The sequence below is a fragment of the Vanessa atalanta genome, chromosome 10 (genome assembly GCF_905147765.1).
Source record: "Vanessa atalanta chromosome 10, ilVanAtal1.2, whole genome shotgun sequence".
In the NCBI taxonomy this organism is placed as follows: domain Eukaryota; kingdom Metazoa; phylum Arthropoda; class Insecta; order Lepidoptera; family Nymphalidae; genus Vanessa; species Vanessa atalanta.
The window spans coordinates 196,482-218,626 of NC_061880.1; the positions used below are offsets into that span (position 1 = coordinate 196,482).

The following is a 22,145-nucleotide window of genomic DNA, read 5'->3' on the forward strand; positions in this document are numbered from 1 at the left end:
GTCACGATGGCCTGTGGCCACTGATGGCTTGTGATGAATGTCAGTTCAATCGAAAAATAAAGAATTTTATTTGTGCTCATTTCTAATTTTATGGTATATATTATTGGTTTTATTAATTATTATTTTTATATAATAGTTAAAAAAACATTATAATTCTTATTTCTAACCAATGATTATGTTTAATTTATATTTTTAATACATATTGTGCAATTTGATAGTGCACGCTGAGACTACCTATATAGACCATTTTCCAAGATCATTTTGAATATTGATGCGATATTGTATCTACTGTTGGTTGTCCTACTGAAATAAAATAAAGATAAAAAAGTAAATATATAATTATACTAACCATATTAGGAGACTTTTATAGCTTTGCTATATTATGCACCGCAACCAGTTCTCGATTAATATGGCTCTGTTTATAATATATTAACTTACGTTTTACTTCCAAATTCCGAATCAAGAATAATACAAGAATAAATAGCATTTAGTACCTATTTATGACCTAAACTCTAAGCCTCTAACTTCTTAACTTACACTTAGTACCAGTTTGTATTCAAACCCTTCACAATAACATTAAACGAAGCGTGTCTGAGACGGATGTGGCATTCTGTGGGACTTTTGACGCTAGTACCTACCTATATTACGTAAAATATACAAACAGACAACAGTTATTTACTAGGCAGTCGAGTAACGGGCCTATTAAGTTTACTGACCAGCGAGACTTCAGAGATGTTCAGCAAGCATGTTGCGTCTGCGTTTTGAATTGAACATGTTTCCAAGAATTTTCAAAAGAGGTGTGCACGTATGACGTATTAAAATGTACAAATGTCTCTGTGACCGATTTTTATATTAATACAAACCGAAGAACTCGACTATCTCGTTGATCTAGTGGCTAAGAAGTAGGTATATAAGACCGAAATTCCAAAGTCTCGTGTTCAAACCCGAGGTCGGGCCGATTAAAAACTTATTCGATTTCTATCGCAAAAGTGCTTCGGGAGAAACTTAAAGCCGGTGGTCCTGCGTCTAAGCTCTTACCGGTCGTGTCGAATTAGCCGTCCAACCGGACTATGAGATGAGGGTATACCTGCACCTTCTGTTCTACACATGCACTCGTTTACGCACACTTGGACACTATTATGTTGTGCGTGATTGGCTACTCTCCCCAGAGATTGGTCGCCGTGGGTATGTAGGTAAATCTAAAAGGGCGATCGGTCGGATTTCGAGACGGTCACCAAGTCTCCCAAGAGGAAGGCCACGCCTCCCTCGAAGAGCGCTCCGCCCACTAAAGCAGTCCGACCGGAGAAGGAGGAGCTTAGCGCCAAAACACACCAATCTGGCGAATGTGATTCGAATTATCACCAAAAATAATTTTTATGAATGCTCCTCTCCGTTATTTATGAACCTTGTTAGATATATATTTATTGTTTCAGAGGAATACTTCCCGTTTGGTCCCATTTAAATTTAAAACAATCTCCCTACTACTAAGTTTTGGAGTGGATGTTATATAAAAGGCTAAACATTAAAAGAACTAATGATCTATGTGGTCTCCCCGTATGTGGTATCCCACCTTATCAATAATATAATTTATGATATATATATTTTTTATCTAATTACTTGAAACACCATCGGCATATCAAAAATAAACAAACGGCGGTTTGAATTGTTTAATGACTGAAAAACTGTGAACGTTGTAAGACATTCTGTAGTATATTTAGTATCAGCATTGCGCCCGAGCGAAGGGACGGTCGCTACTAAAATTATAAGTATGCTTCGAGTATTTGGTGAGACACCCTGTATTCTTATGGTGTCTCGGTGTATTATTATACTTTTAATAGAGTACCGAGGCAAGTTACGTTGGACATGTAATTGAGTTTTAGAGATAAGCTCCGGTGATTGTTTATTTGTGTTTATTAATTTATGTAAAAATGGTATATCGTTAACGGAGCTGCATTTTTGCGATGAATCAAAAATGCCTCAGACGTCTTACATCTGCTGAAGTTTATCTGCAGCCTTTCCACTCGGTTAATATGAATTTTATAAGTTAGGTTCGACACTGGTGATGCATACTCAATAAGGATACGTACTAATGCGTCATATAAAAGCAAGATAGCACGTATATTTTAAAATTGCGACAAGTTATTTTAATATCTAATACCAATTTTTATCGGTAATAATGCCTAAATCACGAACTTCCTCGACTTCAGCAAGCTTTTGATTTGCTATATAATAAAAAGATGGTATTGTGTTATGTAGTATATTTTTAGTTATTTTAATGAGTTCACATATTGTAGCATAAAGTAGTATTCCATTGCTATTGCACCACTGTTGCACTGAATCAAGATCATGCAAAAGTACTTCGTCTATAGTTTATATACGTCTATATAGCTTAATATTACGAGCGAAGATAAAATATTTTACGTGTTTAATGTAATCACTAATGTCATTAATAAAGAATATAAATAATATCGGCCCTAAATGTCAACCTTAGGGCACACCAGATCATGCCAAGTAAGGAGGCGACTTAAACGCCTTAATTACAACTTGTTGCTGCCTATTCTTAAAATATGACTCTAAACAAAGAAATAATTTGCCACGAATCCCATATCTTTTTAGGTTTAACAACAACAAGAGATGATTGACTTTGTCGAACATCTCTTGGCATTGCTGAAGGCAGTATAGATCCAGTGAACTTGAATGCAGCTATCTACATAATTTGATACTTGAAGTAGATCTAGTCCTACTGGAACCATATTGTTTAGTTGTGATAATTTAAGTGCTACATTTTGATAAGGCATCACATATAATTCGTTCAATTGCTTTTGCGAGGTGATTCAGTATTGATACTGGTCTATGATAAATCAACAAGTTTATTTACTATCCTCGCCAGCTTTAGCTATAACAGTACTGCTAGGCATATTCATTTTAGTGGGAATATTCGAAGATCAACGTGAGTCTTAACAAAGAACCAAAATTTACGCGGGTTTCTGCAAACATCCAATTCTATTCTGTTTATGTAGTTGGTGTAGCGAATTTCATTACTATTATTATGCAAGAGTTTAATAATTACATTATTAAACTCAATAAAAAGGTGGTTTACAATAAATAATTTAGTTCTAATTACCAAAAATACAAAAGGCGAACTATTTGCCTTACCTAACGTAAGAAAGCTTAATTTAAAGTTAACTTTAAATAATAGTGATCTAGATGTAACGAATGCTACAGTATTTCTAGGAATCACTTAGAACTCGAAACTTCAGTGGAAACCTCTTTTACCATTCCTCACAGGGAAGATCAGCTCCGCAGTATGTGCGGTTAATAAAGTAACTATACTTTGATTATATTCATAATATTATGTTTTAGCTTTTAAGCATATTGCTTAAGGATAACGATTCAGATATTGCAACTGTTTTCATCATAAAAAAAAGGTCTTATCCTTACTTCTTGTGCACATACAATGATTACAATGATTATCACTGATTTTATCAAAATGATCAATGCTACTGTGAATATACATAATATTGTTGCAAATATATTGTGACGCATCAGTGAGTATTCCTACTTTGTTAAAAACATCCCGGAGAGAGTCTCTAGCTCCAATATTATAAATAGAGCGGATTGCTCTCTTTTGTAAAATAAAAACAGATTCAATATCTGCAGTGTTACCCCAAAGTAATATGCCATATGACACAATACTGTGAAAATAACCAAAATATACTAGACGAGCGGTATCAATATCAGTTAGTTGTTTAACTTTTCTAACAGCGTATGCTGTGGAGCTGAGTCTTCCTGTTAGGGACGATGTGTGAGGATTCCTCTGAAGTTTGGAATACAATGCTATTCCTAAAAACACCGTAGTATCGGCTACATTAAGACGGCCACCGTTTAAAGATATATTATAATTTTGCTTTCTAACATTGGGTAGGTTAAAAACTACATCTTTTGTTTTTTGAGCATTCAAAACTAAATTATCTACTGTAAACCAATCGTGTATATGTAATAATACACCGTTTACATCGTCATAGTCAATTTTACTGTCAACCTTTAAAATCAGTGAAGTATCATCAGCAAACAACGCTATATCACAAATACCTTTAAAATAGAAAGGAAGATCATTTATATATACTAGAAATAGAAAGGTACCCAAAATTGATCCTTGTGGAACGCCCATTTTTAACGTGGATCTAGAAGATTTTATGCCATTAATGAAAACTAGCTGGATTTTGACCTATATTTTTAAGAGTATCCTCCATAGTGGCTGGAATAAGTAAAAATCTCCGATAGGGGACGGTACACGCAGACTATAATGTACTGCGGAAATTCCACGCAGGATAGTTCGATGGTAGGTACATTCGACACAGACAGCTACAATATCTTTTCGATATTTACAAACGATATAACGATATCATCCCGTACTAAAATTAATGAGCCACCACGAATAGCATTCCGTCTTACGAATGTACTTGACAGTTCAAAGTTTGGGATATTAAATATGCCACAACTTTTAATCCAATGATCTGTGAAACAAAATACATGTGTTTTATAACGCTGCGAAAATAATCCTTTTCATGATCTTTGTCACCAATGCCCTGTATATTTTGACGTATAATATTTAAGTAAAAGGGCTTAGATTTTATCATTTTATTTAATTTAAATTATGAATTTTAATATATTTACTTTTATCAGTGTTAATATAAATTAGGTTATTATTTTTATTATACATATGTTCCTTGGTAACATTACACATAAAATAATTATTAATATTGTAAGCAATTAGGTTACCAATTTGTCTTCTGGATTTTATTGGTAGGTACATAGTACTCTCTGTCAACTTAAATCTATATATGAATTTATTAACGTCAAATAACATAAAATCATTGCTACAATGTCGAGTCAAATTGTATAAACATGCATTTAAGTCATAAATATGTAAATTCTGTGCATCTGTCAAGGTTGTGAATATGGTAATGTACCAATTATCAATTTGCATTACATTATTTTGGTAAAATTAGATAGTGTAACGGGAATTTCCTCAGGGATAAAAATAACAAAAATATAAATAATCGAAAACGAAAAACAATACTGTATAAATAATTATTATAATCATTAATAAGCGTAGGGAAAAATATAAGTTATTTACAGAGGCTAAACTCATTAGCGAAAAGTAGCTTGCAGATATAAATGTTTGTTTGAATATAATTAAACTTGGAAACCGTCTAATTAAATCACACTATAATCTCACTATAAACCTCATATGAGTATATGAGGTTTTCCGCTTTAATGAAAAATAGAGGTAGTCGTCAAGTCAATGTATATTTTTATCTTCGTGGTCAAACTAAATCGCTAATCAAGAAAGATGTACCAATCACAGGAGAGTGTATTTCTCTTAAGTCAACCGAGCAAATAGATCCAAAAGCAGTTCCTACTTAGGTCATAGTAGTAATTTTAACTTTTAAAAATGAGATACTAAGTATATACAACAACAAATATAAAATAATTTGATTAACTTTCAAAAGTCTTAACGATTCTTTTTGATGTACGAATCTTATAATTTTCGATTATGTAGAACCACAATAATTATTTAACAATTGGTGTGTTCAAATGAAGTCTTAACAATTTGTTTTTATATAGTCGGTCCAAACCAAGAAAATGAGCATCCTAGTTAGTATGACGAGTCTATAAATCTTATTGCCAACAGCGATGTGACGAACTGCCGAGTGCGACGTAAGAGACTGGAAGGGTGAAAGTAGACTTGGGCTTTCGGAGAATGTTCGGATCAGTCTGGAGTGTTTTTGGGATGTCGCCGGTATTGGAGAGAACTATTGCTTACATTTTACTGTATTTCTCGAGCATAATTTTGATTTCAGTGGTTACTTCTTTGTATTGCATAACTTTACACAAAACTTAGTTTACCATTCTTCTAAGAATTAATGAATTATCACGTGTAATACATGTATATAAAAAAGTAAATATTTAAATATAACGGGATTTAACGTTTTTTGGTAACATTACCCCTAAAATTATTTAAGCGGATTTGGATGTTGGTTGGTTACCGCCAAAGAACAATACTTAGTATTGGTGTGTTCCGGTGTAACTACAGGCACAAGGGACAGAGCATCTTAGCTCCCAAGGTTGGTGACGTATTGGGGTAATGTTAATGTTGTATAATGGTTATTATTTCTTACTGCGTCAATGAGGTGGTGACCACTCACCATCAGGTGGCCCATTTGCCAGACCGCCTAACTATTACATAAAAAAATGTCGGGCACGGGCGTCTTTTGAGTATTGGAGAAGTGAGACCATAGTTCACCGCTCTGTGGCTCTGTACTGGTAGACAGCAAGACATAACTTCGGAAAATGGAAAGGCGTGTCGTGGGATCAAACTTTAACGTTGCAGCTGAACTACATTAGCGTACATTACCAAAGTTATTACTTGCTTCTGTAGTTAAACTGGATTGAGTACTTACTCTTCGTACTAGCATACAACAATGAATATGAGTACTAAATATTACTGCTTTTGGTATATAATGGTACCTACCCCAACATTTTACATAATTTTATTATTTCTTTAAGTTTTATTACATATTTTTCAAAATGTTAAAAACAATATGTACATTAACGTTGCCTACATCGTATACAGCATTCCCTGTTAATCTCTGGAAGATTTAAAAATAATCTGAATATTTTAATATTATATATATTATTTTATATATTATTTTATAGAGACACTATGTACTGTACCCTCTGAATCTGTTCTTATCAGCTTTCATTCCTAAGCTATCTATCAAAAGATCGTTTTATTCACATTGGAATATAAAGTAACACAATACTAAGGGAACCTTCGGATTATTTTAAGCAGAATATATATTTTTTACTAGATCGATACGCGTAAAGTGCGATGCAAGTTCTCTGTCGCCTGAACTCCCCCTCCGTTGGGTCGAAAGGTTGTGCCGAAAGAACCTGTGACACTTTGGTCCGCAAATACATGGCACAGGGGGTGTGAGGTTTCCGCGCGGCATATTTATCAGTAACGCCGATTCGAGCAAGGTCAACGATGTATATCCTCTTAGCTATATAAATCAAGTGAATTAATTCAGCCGGCGCAGTCAAGCAGAACTCACATCTGAGTAAGGCTTGTTTTTGTTTAAGGACTTAGCACTTGAAGTTTCTAAGCGTGTTCCGCTTCTGCCGTCTACAAAATATAAATCAATTAAGGTAAGAGAAGCAATGAATTATATTTTTATAATTTATAAATCACAATCATCTATTACTATGTACTGCACGCTCCGTTACTAGTGACGTTGTGTGGAGCCAGGGCCGGACAGTGAATTTAGGGGACTCTGGGCTAAGACTACTTAGGGGCCCATCTAATTACTCAAAGTGTAGAAAAATATTTGATTCATATTATAATTTATTATGACTTTGTGTTATACAACGCATTATTGTCTATTCTTGACTTTGACTTGACTTAGCTGGGGGCCCCTTAACTTAGATGCTTACTCTCTTAGTTCTTCAATTAGATCATATATATATATTGACTTAGATTGTTAAATTGCATTTGAAAGTGATAAATGATAAATATTTATTTCTGTACAAATTTAACATATGGATACTTGAGGGATTTGTACATGTTTTGAGATTGATTAAAAATGACCGCATTAAATTAACGAAGTCGTATTGCTACTGTAGATGAAATAAGTTTTCAGATTACAAACTACGTTCCATTTTTCCATAAATCACGTACGAATGGTTACTTTTTCCTACGCTGTAAACTGATTGGTTTAAATTTAAATATAGAATAAAAACTGTTGCTTCTGTACAAATATATTTCCCATATTTTCGAGACTCGCTTTTTGAACAATCGTGAAATTTAAAGGTAGACAACACAATGAGGAGCCTGGCTTTGCTGTTGGTGGTGGTGGCGGTGGTCGGTGCCGAAAGCATCGTTGAACTCATCAGCGAAGAATGGGACGCCTTCAAGGTAAATAAAATTACTTTTCAATGTATGCTATGATCGCCACAAATTGGTCTTGATACAAGATAATATAGCGCCAATTTTTCCATGGGTGCGCACTACACGGCGTCACTGTCCAGGTGTCGTCACCACCGTCGGTAGGCCACAAACGACTCCATTTGGAATTATCCGCTCTAGACTATCAATTAACAGACGTTACCACAACTCTGAATCGTATACAAAGATTTAATCAAGTCATCGAACGGGTAGTCACCTTATTGATGATGTGATAAAATCTTCAATGGTGCTCCGTTACATATATTTAAATAAAACAATGTCGTTTTTGCTATATGAAAGTGACAATAAACCCATCGTTTGCATTAGCACAAACACCAGAAATCGTACGAAAACGAGACCGAGGAACAGTTCCGTATGAAAATCTACGCTCAGAACAAGCTTAAGATGGAGGAGCACAACCGGCGCTTTGAGAGCGGCCAGGTGACGTACCGCGTCGGAGTCAACAAGTACGCGGACATGATGCACCACGAGTTCGTGCACACCATGAACGGGTTCAACAGCAGCGCCAAGTGAGTGCACGCCTACAACGCTGAGTAGAGATCCTCCTTACACGTGTCCATTCCACAATCGACGCAGTCACGATTTATGCATTACCTATTTTTAATTTTTTTGTTCGTTGTCTGTCGGTAGAGTCAACACCGGACTAAAGGGATCCGAGTTCGTGCCGCTCGCCAACGTGCAGATGCCGTATGAGATGGACTGGCGCTCTTATGGTGCAGTCACCAATGTTAAGGACCAGGGCCAATGTGACTCCTGCTGGGCCTTCAGTACTGTGAGTGTCCAAGCAACACACACGAAACAACTTTGTTCCAATAACACAAAATGTTACTCTTCAATATTAAGTTTGATGCACCATACGCTGTAATTGCATCCGCTATTAAATTAGCCACTATGATTTAAGAGTTCGATATGAACGTTCGTGTTGTTTATACGACACAAAAGTCCCGTCCTCCACCGATTTAATAACATTTTGATGGAAATAGATTCCGGCTCTAAAGCTTCCTGCTAACAACACGAAGCTTCGAGTTCGGATGTCAATATTTTGTCAATAACAAACCTACACTAAATAATTTTTATTTAGTGTAAGTTTTCTAAGGTTACAGTTTTATAATGAGTCTGATGATGAGATTAGTATCTGGTATTAAAGCAACGAAGGCAAACATACGTATATGCATATATATTCGCAATGAGGGATCACGCAATAATTGATTTAAATTTTTGTACACATTTTATTTTTTCGTGGTTTATTGGTTGCGACTGGCTTAAAATGTTGGTTTGGTTGTAAATTTCGTTTTACTTTATTTATTAATTAGATGGTTTTATCGTGAGAAGAAACTCATGTATAAATTAATTTACAAATGTATATATTGGATACTATAAATATAAATAATAAATTTTCGGTCGCCCCACTGAGCTCTGTGAAGCAATGAGGAGCCTCAAAGCAACGGATTATTACTCTGTCATTCATCATTCATTGTAGGTTTATTTTATTTATTTAAATAACATCCACTAATTTATATGCAACACTCTTCCTCCGCGAAAGTGACGGCGCCCCACGCGGGTCACGTCGTCGTCCACGTCAGCTCTATTTGTTACTTATTCATATTCCGCAACTATACGGTAACCTACCGACTCTGCAGACGGGTTCAGTGGAGGGGCAGCATTTCCGCAGTAATGGCTACCTCGAGTCGCTGTCGGAGCAGAACCTGGTAGACTGTTCGGGCCCGTACGGGAACTATGGCTGCGAAGGTGGTTTCATGGGCAACGCCTTCAGGTACATTATCGATAACGGAGGCATCGACACGGAGAACAGCTACCCCTACGAGGCCGTCGATGACATCTGCAGGTACGTGTGAGCGTCGGATGTAACAAAGCTATCGTCGACCACTAGCCCGTCTAGTTACTAAACGCCAACCGTCGCAGGTTCGACCCCGCAAGCGTGGGCGCTACAATCACGGGCTACGTGGACCTGCCGAGCGGTGACGAGGAAACACTGCAGCAGGCTGTGGGCACCGTGGGACCCATCTCAATCGCTATCGACGACAGCCAAGAGTCCTTCCAGTTCTACGCTGACGGAGTCTACTACGACGAGAACTGCTCAAGCGACAACATCAACCACGCGGTGAGTCGGAGAAGTCTATCCTTATAGTTTTAAACTGACTAACTCGTTATTAATATTATAAGTAAGATGAAATAGGTAGAAGTTCATTATCGTATCTTAATGACTTTAACCCGAGTGGGGTTGATGAATGTATATTAAAAACGAATCAAAGTTCACTTTACAAGCTGATTCACTCCGGCTTTACAACGGCTTATCGAGTAATAACAGTTCATGTTAAACGTTCCGACGCAATCTCAGCGATCGTTCGAGCCGCTCAATTATATCCTCCCTACAAATTCGATTGGTCGATCGGCCTCACTGAAATCGCTTATCAACTCTAGTATTATTGAGTCCTGGTTTTGTGGTAAACCTCCGTCTACCTTCCATCCGCAGATGCTGGCGGTGGGATATGGCATGGACCAAAACGGTGGCAACTACTGGCTCGTAAAGAACTCATGGGGAACCACGTGGGGGGATCTCGGCTACATCAAAATGGCGCGCAACCAACGCAACCACTGCGGCATCGCCACGTACGCCTCCTACCCGCTCGTCTGAGCTACACTTCCTCTGATTATACGTTTTAATATCCACGACGTGAAGCGTGCCAACCCTTTTCAGATTTCTAGCGTTAAGTTAATAATTATTGGTTATTAATTCATGAAGAAATAAATAAATTAAAAATTTTGTAAAGACTACCTGTTTCATTTTTCACCTTCACCTTCGCTTAAGGCGACTTCTTATGGTCCCTGTATTGTGGTAATTGAATCAAAAGTCGTATAAAAAAAGTTTTGTTCACGTTTTACACGGAACAACTGTTCCACAGTGTCTAATAAAAAGAATAATTTTTACCTAATCATAAAGATATAGTTATGTTACTTTTGATTAATCAAAAGTGGTTAGATTAATTTAATATCTTTTGATATTCGTTAGATACGAATATCGAAAGTTTTTGTCATGGAATGGTTAGTTGTTAAAATTGGAAAATATTGTATATGCATTTTAAATGGCGAAAATTAAAATAAGGGTTATATATATATATATATATATATATATATATTATAATTAAATTAGTTAATAGTGAATTACTTGGGTGTTTAGTTCAGTTGATTAAATTCTAATACAAATTTGATTTATTGTTTTTGGGTAGGTTATATACAAACAATTTTATGCTTTTATATTTCTGGGTGTTTTTAAGGGCGTTATTTTTTTACTTAAAAATAATTTATTTTTCCTTTTTAGATAGCAGCTGCCTTCCCGTATAGATGAACGACGAAATATTAATTCAAATAAGATATACAACATTATGAAGGTTCAAACCCATTCACGCACACATATTTTCACCACCAAACAGCAATACTTCGTATTTGGTATGTACCGGCTTGAAAAGCGACTGACTCGGTGATAATTATTGCTCAGGCAGTGGGAACTCTCAGCTCCCGAGGTTGGCAGACGCATCGGTGATCAAAAGAATTTTTAAGTTAATATTTCTTTCAGCGCCAATGTATATTGGTGAGCCCAGATAGTCTAGTGGTTAGAACGCGTGCGTCTTAACCGATGATTTCGGGTTCAAACCCAGGCAGGCACCACTGAATTTTCATGTGCTTAATTTGTGTTTATAATTCATCTCGTGCTCGGCGGTGAAGGAAAACATCGTGAGGAAACCTGCATATGTCTAATTTCAACGAAATTCTGCCACATGTGTATTCCACCAACCAGCATTGGAGCAGCGTGGTGGAATATGCTCCAAACTTTCTCCTTAAAAGGAGGCCTTAGCCCAGCAGTGGGAAATTAGCAAGCTGCTGATGCTGATGCTGATGTGTATTGGTGATGGTGTTCACTTACCATCAGACGGCCCATTTGCCCGTCAACCTGTTATATAAATATCTATTTGAAATGATATGCCGTGACGTAAATTTCACAAGATACGAACAATAAAGATCGGATATCGATATGATGTACAAACAAATGAAACGATTGAAAAAACATTTTTGACGAAAGGTTATGTCAGACTGTCTGGTTCGTATCCCTAATAATTATAATGTACTGTACTGTGATAGTAGACCAAGGAAGCGCTCCGTCAGTTTTGATAATGTTCCCGTGTAACTATTAAGGTAAACACTTAGCAACGAAGGCCATTCATGGTCTTAATTATCAGTTCGATTTTGTTTCGTTCGAAATAGTACAATTTGGTGTACCTAATTTGTTTCAAAAATCCGTATAAAATTTGAAGAGTTCCATTGAATTTTTTTAGCATCGCATATTCGGATGCTGACCAGACGAACATGAGAACATCTGTATAGTATAACCTTTCAAACAAAAGAATAATTTTTCAAATCGATTCAGGCGTCTTTGAGTAATCGAAGAAAATACATAAAATAAAGATTCAGACGAATTGAGAACCTTCCTCCTTTTAAATCTGTTAAAACACTGCTATTTAAATAATTAAAGCTGCATTAAATTATTTCCTCGTAAATCGACGCAACCACTGCGGGGGTTTGTAATAAAAGACACATTAATTTCGATATAATTTTATTTTTATGTTTTATTTATATATATGTAATGACTATATCATCTACCAAACTAAATAATATAATTCAACAGCATCCTTTATATACAATATGTATAGTTATATTCTTATAACTCCCTCGTTTCCAAACGTTAAAAAAGAGACAGTCGTCTACTCCATACAAAATAATATTTAAATGAACTACGAATATTAAAGATTAACAAGTAATAATTTGCCACAAGTTTTGTTAATTATTTATTTACAATCCTTATAATAATTTAGTCCCATAATTTCCAAGTGAATAGCGTTTCAATGGGAACATTTAGTTAAAAGTATAGAGAAAGCGCAAACAACATATCGATCCGGACCGGGCCGGACCGGGACCGGGCCGGACTGCGCGGGCGCCGAGTAACAAGAAATAGAATTGTTTAAACTTAACATACACGATGTTACGTCACATCACGAGTTCGGTCGGACGCCTCGGGGCGCGGCCCGAGAGTGCAGGGCTCCGCTCGGGGATTGCGTTCCTCACACAAGTTTTATGCGTATAGGGTATAGAATCAGTCCCGTATGAGAACATGATCTGGTATGGTTTGATAAGTTTATAGCGATGTGGGGAAACGATGGCTAGATGTATGAAAAGTCCGAGCCGTAAATCTGCGTTGTCCCAGTTGGTTCTGATTCATGAGCATCTCGTAAAGTCGAGCGTCCCGAGAGCGTCGCGACCGACATCTACAACGACCTTGTAATAAAATAAGTATAGCTTGTAAAACGCTAACATCTGCATTCACTAAAACCACTAAATATAGATAAGAAAATATTAAATTTCACGAATCAATTCTGTCTTCGGTTGTATACACGTCTACATACCAAAATAATCTGGTTAAAATATTAACGTTAGTGATATAATATCGGAACAGCATCCGTTTCGTATTTTTTTTACAATATTCCAATATATTCCTCCAATAGTAACGCTAGGTCGCCATATTCGCAGACGTCCAGATGAACGGCAACGTATTCAAAATCAGATATAAAATACCGCCTAGCGCGTCGTGTACTCGATATTATATACAAAACGGATTTTCAAAATAGTCACCTTTGGCATCCGAAATCTACGCACGGAATTAGATCATACAAAACTCACTACGATTACTAAACGAAAGGATCGACGTCACAGATTAGAACGTGCCAACTGTCAAGATCGGTCGGATAGCGGTTTGACTGCAACGAGCACGAAGCGCGAAGGGGCCGACGTCACTGCCTCGCCAAGGCCGGTCCCCACACGTACACCTCGTTTTATTCGTTCGGAAACGTTGGCAGATCGCAGCAGAAATAATAAATGTTCCTATACACATAAACTGCGACGATTCTCCGCACGAACTTATCTCTTATTTGCGACACGTAGTGCGTTACTTAATCGATACTTTACATATTATATTAGTTATCGCTTTATTCAGTTTTATTTTTTAATAGTTAATCAGCTAACAACATCGACACGACACCTATTGGTCAGGTCTACTCGGGCCGGAGCCCGTGTTGTATTGCTATCATTGTGGAGAGGCGCACCTCGAACGATTCTTTAAATCTTAATAAAATCATTTTATGCACATTTCATACCTAATATACATAATATATATATATATATGAATTAATAATTTAAAATATATCGAAAGAGCGAAATGTTAGAATAAAAACAGGATAGATCAACAAGTCATATAATATATGTAGGTACACTTTTAAAAGAGGTATTCAATAGAAGACTTTGTGTAGAATAAACAAACAGGAACGCTTTCGGCGCGAAATCAAACTCCGGACAAATGTAACAAAATTATTGTCATCCAATGCTTAACTTTTCAATCATTTAAATTTATATTATCCATTTATTTATAAATATTTACTTTACACAGATCAACACGATTCACAACGACTACAGTAGTTTCATCCGTTCCGTTCGCTCGTATCTATAAAAAATTACATCTACTTAAGTTATCTTTAAGGTAGCAACTTTAAATAATCTCATATCGACGCAACACTATCGTAACGTAACACTATCTCAACGGTAACTCAAACGCGACGGACGCCCGGTCAGCCAAGGAGCTGGCTCACTCACACACGCTCTCGCACGCATCTCGAATCATAGAGTACGGTGTCGAAAACAAGAGAAAACGCGAGACGGGAAGAGTGCGATATAGAGAAACCACTACGGTAATACATAAGGTACGCTGTATAAAAAGATTAAGTGTAGTGTAGTATCGTTTACTATTTACATTATCACATCGCGCGAAGCGGCGTCTCACAGCTGGTACCACTTCTTGTCCTTGTACTTGAGCATGAGCTGGTGCGCCGAGCTGGAGAACTCGGAGGCCTGCGAGTGCATGCGCTCGGCGCGGTCCTCCAGCTGCGTCAGCTTGTCGCCGCGCTCCACCACCATCTGGTGCGCGCGCGCCACCTCGCTGGTGGCCGCCACCACGCGCTGCCCCGCGCCCTCCACCCCCGGGATGTGCTTGGCCACGCTGCGGCTCGGCTTGCCGCTGCTCTCGCCGACTGTCGGACAGAGGCACGTACAGGCCCGGCGCAGGCTGTCGTAATTACGTAAAAACGTATGAGGCGTCGGTAGGGCTACGCACATAGTTCCTCCCTGTCGAGCGGCCGGGACCCTCCGCCGAACAGCCCTCGAAAGAAGCTCTCCTTGGGCGGCTCGGGCATGTCCCGCGGCAGGAACAGCTCTCCGATCATTTCGTTTAGTTGCTGACTGAAAGCGGAAGTTGTAGGATTCGTATGAGTGTGATTCTAGAACCTTTTAGTTAGTGATTTGGTTTTTGAAGGAAAATTTTATTTTCTTCTTTTTAGAGCATTTTAATAAAAGCTTTTTTTAAAAATGTATTCTGCGTTTGTATTCTCAGCGAACCCTTTCATTGAATACCCATACTATTGGAAACCATAAAAAAACTTCTAAATTCATCCAGCATCTTGGATTAAGAGTGATGTCAGACTATTTTTAATTATTCTTAGCAAGCCCTTTCATTTGATACCAATATTGTAGAAATGCATTAAATATAACTATTCCGCCCTCTTGGATGGTCCGCCATAATGGATTTAGAATGACGTCACATAGCTTATATTGTATTGTCATCCAAAACTAAGCGTATATATAAAAAGTCAGGTCAATCGATGGAAGATATCTGCTGCAGAACTGAGTAGCACGATTCCACCCGAACAAACAACAAAGACACAAGAGTAGAAAATATATAATACGCGAAGTATTATATATTTATATTATATTTTTGAAGTTTCAAAATGTCGCTTACATTTATCAATACTCACCAGAACTCAGCGTCGATAGTAAACTTTTGTATCTCCGTGGGCGAGGCGAGGTAGAGGCCGTGTCCGCGGTTACTGAAGCAGAACGTCTTCGCTATTCTGCAACACACCGCAGGGCACGAGTCATTCTCGAGTTAACTGTAACTTCTAATCACAATTTAGTTTCAAACAATAATCATCAATCACTTACTTAGCATTTTCTAAAACGATCGTTTATTTGTCTATTTCGTTCTGTGTTTTATGGATCCAAAACAGTTTTAATCATAATTTGAATAGTTCTCTTATTAGACTAATATTTCTCATCAAATAGAACATTTGTGCCATAAATGAGTACATTGACTTTAATTATTATTTATTGATTTTATTGCAAAAATGTTTACAAACTTTATCTTACCTCCTATTTTATCCTCTGATTACTCTGTCGAAAATTCTTTAAATTTTTTAAATATCTAATTATTTTAAAAAGCGATAACTTATCAGTGTATAAATATGACAGTGCCAAAGACATAGAATAGTTCTAGAACATTCAAAGCGGGCATGCTTCACAAGAAACGAGAAATATAAAGATAAATCGTTGAGCAAAGAAGAAATAATAAGAGAAGAAAAGAGGAAACGATACTCTGTGAAGTATAATGTCAGGAAGGAGATGTAGGTGTTACAAAACGTGTGCGTGTGGTGGCGAGGTGTAGTGTCCGTGTGACGGGGCTGATGTCGGGATCGGGAACTGAAGCAGTGTCGCAGGCGGCGGACGGACTGGAGCGACCGAAGATACCGAATAATGTTTCGAGACATCCAGCTCATTACACAACAAAGCCTGCAGCTGCTCATTGACAAATACTACTAAAACATTTGTTCATGTGAGATGTCTAAAAACAGTTCTATGCGTATCTTCAGTTGTAATAAACAAGTGCCAATAGTATTTTGAAGGGCAAAGTTATGATACTGAAAATAATTTTGATCTAATAATAAATCCAATTGAAAATTACGACAGATAAGTTTCGTCCATGTCCGGAATGATCGCAGGGCGAGGTTTGGAAGCTGCGGGGTAACATGAAACACTAGCACATCTAACGGATCGCGTGGGGACACCACGGGGTGATGGTACATGACTAACGCAATTCCGCTATTAGCGAAGACTTACTGGTCCGTGTCCTCGTTAACTATCAGTTGCTGGCCCCATATGGAGAGCATAGGGTCTACGATACCCCTCTGTTTGGACTGTGTCTGGAAGCTACCAGGAACACAGGCACCGGTCAGTTACAAGGCTCGAGCGCCCCGCAGCCGCATGGGCGCGGCCGCGGGGCGCGCGAGCGACAACATTGCACTAGTGATGCACGGTCAGATTGCGTCGAGCTCTATGAGGGTTACACACTATGAAGTACATCATTAGCACTATTATGCGATCGGATGTCGGGCACATTGAATGATCGTCGAGCGTGTCGGTGGGGTTAGTGTCGTTACACAAATCAGCACCAAGTGGCGGGTCATGATCGGAAGTAATTCTGTCCGGAGATGTGTTTGAGTCGTGTTCGTTATGTCCGATCGATATCGGTTACCCAACTGAAAAATAGATGAAGAGTGCCAAATATCAAAAGCACGGGTGGTGCTCATCAGATTTGCAAAATTTTGTCTACTTCGTGATCCAAAAGAGCGCGGCGACAGCCACTAGCGTCTCGGTGCTGGCCGTGTTCGTTACAGATGACCTTGTTTGCTGCACGACCATTTTATTTGATTATCGTTAAAGTCTTAACGTACTCTACTCTCGTATGAAAGAGAGTTATTTCAATATTTTAAGAAGTTGTCGTGCATCAAACAGGTGCTATTTTCTAACATCGATCATAACTCAAAGGAATTCTCTTCGTCGGCTCCCAAATGATAAAATAGCAGATGTAAAAAAATGATCTGAATAAGTGTCTGGCGATGAATGCAAAAATTGCAAAATGAGATATTTGTAATTTTTAGCGTATATATATAAATACAGCATTCTCATGCCCGTATTGCGAAGCTAATTGTATCTAAGGGATGTAAATATAAAAACAAGCCGTTTATCATTTAGTGCCTCGATCGGGTGCGTGTATCGTCTAAGAGTGGTCGTGTCTTCATGGGAGGACGTGAGCCTCGACATCAAGTCATTCACTTTCATTGCTTGCTCGATAAGTAGGTAAAAGTTATTTTTTGATTACGACGTGAAACATGGAAACAGAACTTAGCGACGTAACACACAAATATGATTCATTCTATGTATTTTTGTATATTTTGATAGATTATCCAAGTTCGGTTTCTGCTTTTCACAGAAAAAAGTTAGTGGAGAATAAAATATTGTAAACACGTGGAATACCAAATTACCTGAGTTCAGAGAGCGGCAGAAAGTCCGTGTGTACGAGTGGCCGCAGAGAGGGAAGACTGTACGCCGCCAAGTGACCCGTTGACAAGTAGTTCACCAGACAGACGCTATCTGAATTCGGCGAGATAACATTTTAAACTTATAAACATTGAACTTATTAGTTTAAAATTGAATTGAACCCGAGTAACGAGTGATTTTTTTTTGTATAAGTAGGCGGACGGGCGACTGATGGTAAGAGGTCCACACGGCTCATAGACATAGGCGCTATAAGGAAGAATTACCATTCCTCAGAGTGCCAATTCACCACTAATTAACTTACCTTTAACTAAAATTAAATAACCTTGAGAACTAAGATGTTAGGACCCTTGCGCGTGTAGTAATACTGGCTCAATCACCTTTCAAACCGGAACAAAACAATCCTAAGTATTGAGGTCTGTCTATTTTATAGTGCCCACCCAAAGGAGCTAGCACACAGCCCTACAGCCTAAGGAATATTTGAATATTTAGAAATGACGGCAACGGAAGACTGACCTTTTAAGCTTACAATCTCCGATTTGACTACAAAGTCCGTGTCGACAATCTGCTGGCGGTAGACGCAGTTCTGGCTGGGCAGCGCCACGACGCGCGCCTGCTTCTCCGAGGCGATGACCACGAACTGGCGGTCGGCGGCCGCCTCCGCGCCGGCCGGCGGCGGGCTCATGTGGCTGCTGCCCGACGAGCTCTGCTTGGTGGGCGTGCGCTCGCGCCGCTCCCGGCCCTGCTTTAACGATTATGGTGATTATATTCAACATACTTTTCGAATTCGTACGAATGGGTAACAGAAAACAGCTATTAGCGCTGCTTTGTCAACTTACGTCTTTACTGTCGTCCTTCCAGCTCTCGTACGAGTAAGGAATTAAAGCACCATTACAATCCAAAAATGACATGGCCAATATTGAACCCTTTAACCTAAATATTGGACCGCCTGTGAAATAAAAATATATATATTTCATAATTCTATGGAAATACTTATCAATTCATTAAAAGGCATTTGTTTTAGTTTACCGCTCGTGGAAATAACGACTGGCTGCGTGTGGCGCAGGTCGGCTTCCGGCAAGCTGATCATCATTGTGAGCACCGAGCCCAACGTCGTTCCTATCCACAAGGTCGGCAGCAACGTCGTGGGATCTATGCGTGGTATTAAACTGCCAGTGTAAGTGAGTACTTCGAATATGAACAATTTAAAGGAGGCGACTTACCCGATCTCTTCGTATAGCTGTCGGCAAAGGCGAGGCACTGAATGCCTTCCTGCGATATGTTCTCAAGACTGGACATGGAGCTGGAGCGCGACCGCGAGAACGAACTGTCCAGCTTGTCTACGCGGCCGGTTGGTGCAAACAGACAGATTATCCCTCCGTTTTGACTAGCACGTAACTAAAAGTCCAATAGCACCCCGTGCTAGTGGACCCTTAGTTCTGACTGCGATAAGGGCTGCTTTATTTGACTACATTTACAGACGATATTCTTCGAATTTTACAATGATTATTGCAGCCAGTATCACCGCCTCCATTACAAGTCTACGAAGTTGCACTCTAGAGCTAGCTGGTTATGTGTGCGGTTGTGAAATTAGCTGAAACCACTCATTCAGCTGCAGCATTCTTCTGTGCCGAATATAAAATAGAGTAAAATATCAAAGAGGAGTCATGCTTGATAATCATTCTGTTGCATGCCCGTCCAATCTCAGCTTATTTGCACAACAAAGTAAGTCGTTACTCATTTTTATCACCTTGGGAATTTGGTTAGCTCATTACACAAAGTTTTGACGAAATGGTATTTTATGAAAATGAACATGATGATATTTATATTACATGATTTACAATTTACACTTTCATGAGGTAATGAGACATACACACAGTTCCAGAAATGAAAGCATCGAATGAAGCGAGACTTGAGCGCAGAGTTTATGGTGACGATGAGACTAAGATGGCAGATGTTATGTTACGGTGACATGAGGAGGTGAGAAGGCGCAAGCTAGGGCCGGCCCGGCCTCAGTGATGCGGCTTTACTACATTACACTAACTTTCTATAAAGCACAAATACGTCATTCTTATTTATCCCTATGTTTACTACTGTGAAGTTTGTTATCAGATTCGATTGTCCTTAAAGTAGGACCCATATAGCTAGTATGTAGCGTGGTCGTGGACGGACAAACAATTTCGATGGAGTTGTAACATGAAACATCTATATATTATATCCAATATTGGTGCAGTGAATATTTCTTAGCGGCGCATGCGACTAGTGCGTTTAATAAAGATATTACTGTAAGCATACATAGACATAAGGACAGCCGTATATAGAGGCAGCCAAAAACGAGCCATATAAACTTTTTGCTTTGTGGTCGAGCTAGAAACAAAAAAGATAATGTAATGTACTCAACAGCAGTTAATAAAAATAGTAATTATAATATCAATAGCGTTCGAGTGTCGGTTGCCGAGACGACCGCTCGAGCCAGGCCAGGCACTCGAAGTAAAGGTTCTGCAGTAAAATACTAAAAATATGTTGCGGACAAAGGCAAAGAAATAAATAATGTGACCGCTCGTGATGAGGAATATTGAGAACTTTGAATACTATCGACAACGCAGAAATAATTGTAAATGATAATATAACTATAGTTCGTGTATCGTATACAATATGTAAAGCCTCGCTCATAGAATGCACATATAACATACATAAGAGATACCGTTCGTACATTGAGCAAGTGAGAGAATAGAAAAGAGATAGTTTTTAGTAGTAAGTCACCTTTTATTATGTCTAAGAGTCATGCCGGAAGTTGTTCGTAAAGTGCAGTTGAGGTGCAGAGTGTAGGAGAACATCGGAAGATAGTCACAGCCACAATTTCGACTCTAAGTAACAAACCAACTACCGTGTGACAAAAACAGGACCGCAGCCCGTGACAAGCCACGAAACGAAAAACAAAAACTAAAGTAATGTAAATGTAAAAAAAAAAACAATGCAAATGTCGTTGGGATACCATTGGGTTGCATTATTTGTAAGTACTCCATAGATGCGAGAGTCTGCGGAATAGTTGGTTCTGTATCGACAAATAAACCACAATTTGTTACAAGCATTATCACCATAGTCACTGGAAAACAGATTCGTCGTCTACAGTCGCTATTGCAGTACAGTCTCATTAGTGTCATTGTGTGGCGTGTTGTGTAGTGATTGATGTGTTTGCAGAAATTTAAATTGCATGTAAAAATAATTGAAACGAACTAGCTGAATCTCGTAAACAGCATACACAGTAAGTCTATTTCTCGATCGACTAAGTTGAGTGCCACGATGTGGGTATTTGTAGAGTTAGTGACGATAGTACTGTAGATGGCGAATCATTGGTTGTACAGATTCTGGCAAAACAACTATTTGGTCGTTATGACGGGGACACAGTTATTGATCATTCTAATGACGGCGATGGTACAACACAGGAAAACAAAACTACTCGATATGAACAACTAGAAATTAAAATAACAAACGGTGAGGTGGCAGACTGTAATGATTACCTATTAAATGATTCCGATCTGAAATTGGAAATTTATCAAATGATTATACATTATTTAGAAGTCGATGCATGCTCTTTGTCGATGAGTAATGATACAGATTTTTCTGACTGAGGCCTGATTTTAGATGTCCAACAAGTCGTTATTGCCAATTTGGAATATAAGCTACAATTTAGTGGATAATGAATTTTCTAATATTTGAAATGATCGTGAAATTGAAGATTATTCTTCAATATTATGTTACTCATAAATGGTTTGACTGATGTAATCTTCAATTTCAGATAACTTTTGAAGAGTATCATGGTAGG

The 22,145-nt window shown here is 38.2% G+C and overlaps 2 protein-coding genes across 7 annotated transcripts in view; one reads left to right on the forward strand and one right to left on the reverse strand.

Annotated features, from left to right (window-relative positions):
* The first annotated feature begins 7,888 nt into the window (after positions 1-7,888).
* On the forward strand, positions 7,889-10,688 carry LOC125066703 (cathepsin L-like). Its single transcript, XM_047674926.1, has 6 exons — positions 7,889-7,981; positions 8,339-8,541; positions 8,663-8,804; positions 9,673-9,878; positions 9,956-10,154; positions 10,527-10,688. Exons 1-6 carry the CDS (start codon positions 7,889-7,891, stop codon positions 10,686-10,688), a joined length of 1,005 nt encoding a protein of 334 aa, XP_047530882.1.
* Positions 10,689-12,687: 1,999 nt separating this feature from the next.
* The window catches only part of LOC125066704 (syntaxin-binding protein 5), a 251,491-nt gene continuing 242,033 nt past the window's right edge, over positions 12,688-22,145 (reverse strand). Inside the window, exons 17-25 of one of the 6 annotated variants that reach the window (XM_047674928.1) lie at positions 19,543-19,669; positions 19,349-19,471; positions 19,159-19,268; positions 18,836-19,061; positions 18,307-18,415; positions 17,102-17,191; positions 15,964-16,059; positions 15,267-15,391; positions 12,688-15,183 (exon numbers count right to left, since the gene is read on the reverse strand). In XM_047674928.1, the coding sequence (XP_047530884.1) occupies positions 14,933-15,183; positions 15,267-15,391; positions 15,964-16,059; positions 17,102-17,191; positions 18,307-18,415; positions 18,836-19,061; positions 19,159-19,268; positions 19,349-19,471; positions 19,543-19,669 (1,257 nt within the window). In that variant the 3' untranslated portion in view covers positions 12,688-14,932. The remainder of the gene's footprint in view (positions 15,184-15,266; positions 15,392-15,963; positions 16,060-17,101; positions 17,192-18,306; positions 18,416-18,835; positions 19,062-19,158; positions 19,269-19,348; positions 19,472-19,542; positions 19,670-22,145) is intronic. The other 5 variants (XM_047674929.1, XM_047674930.1, XM_047674933.1 and 2 more) reach the window with 5 other exon arrangements.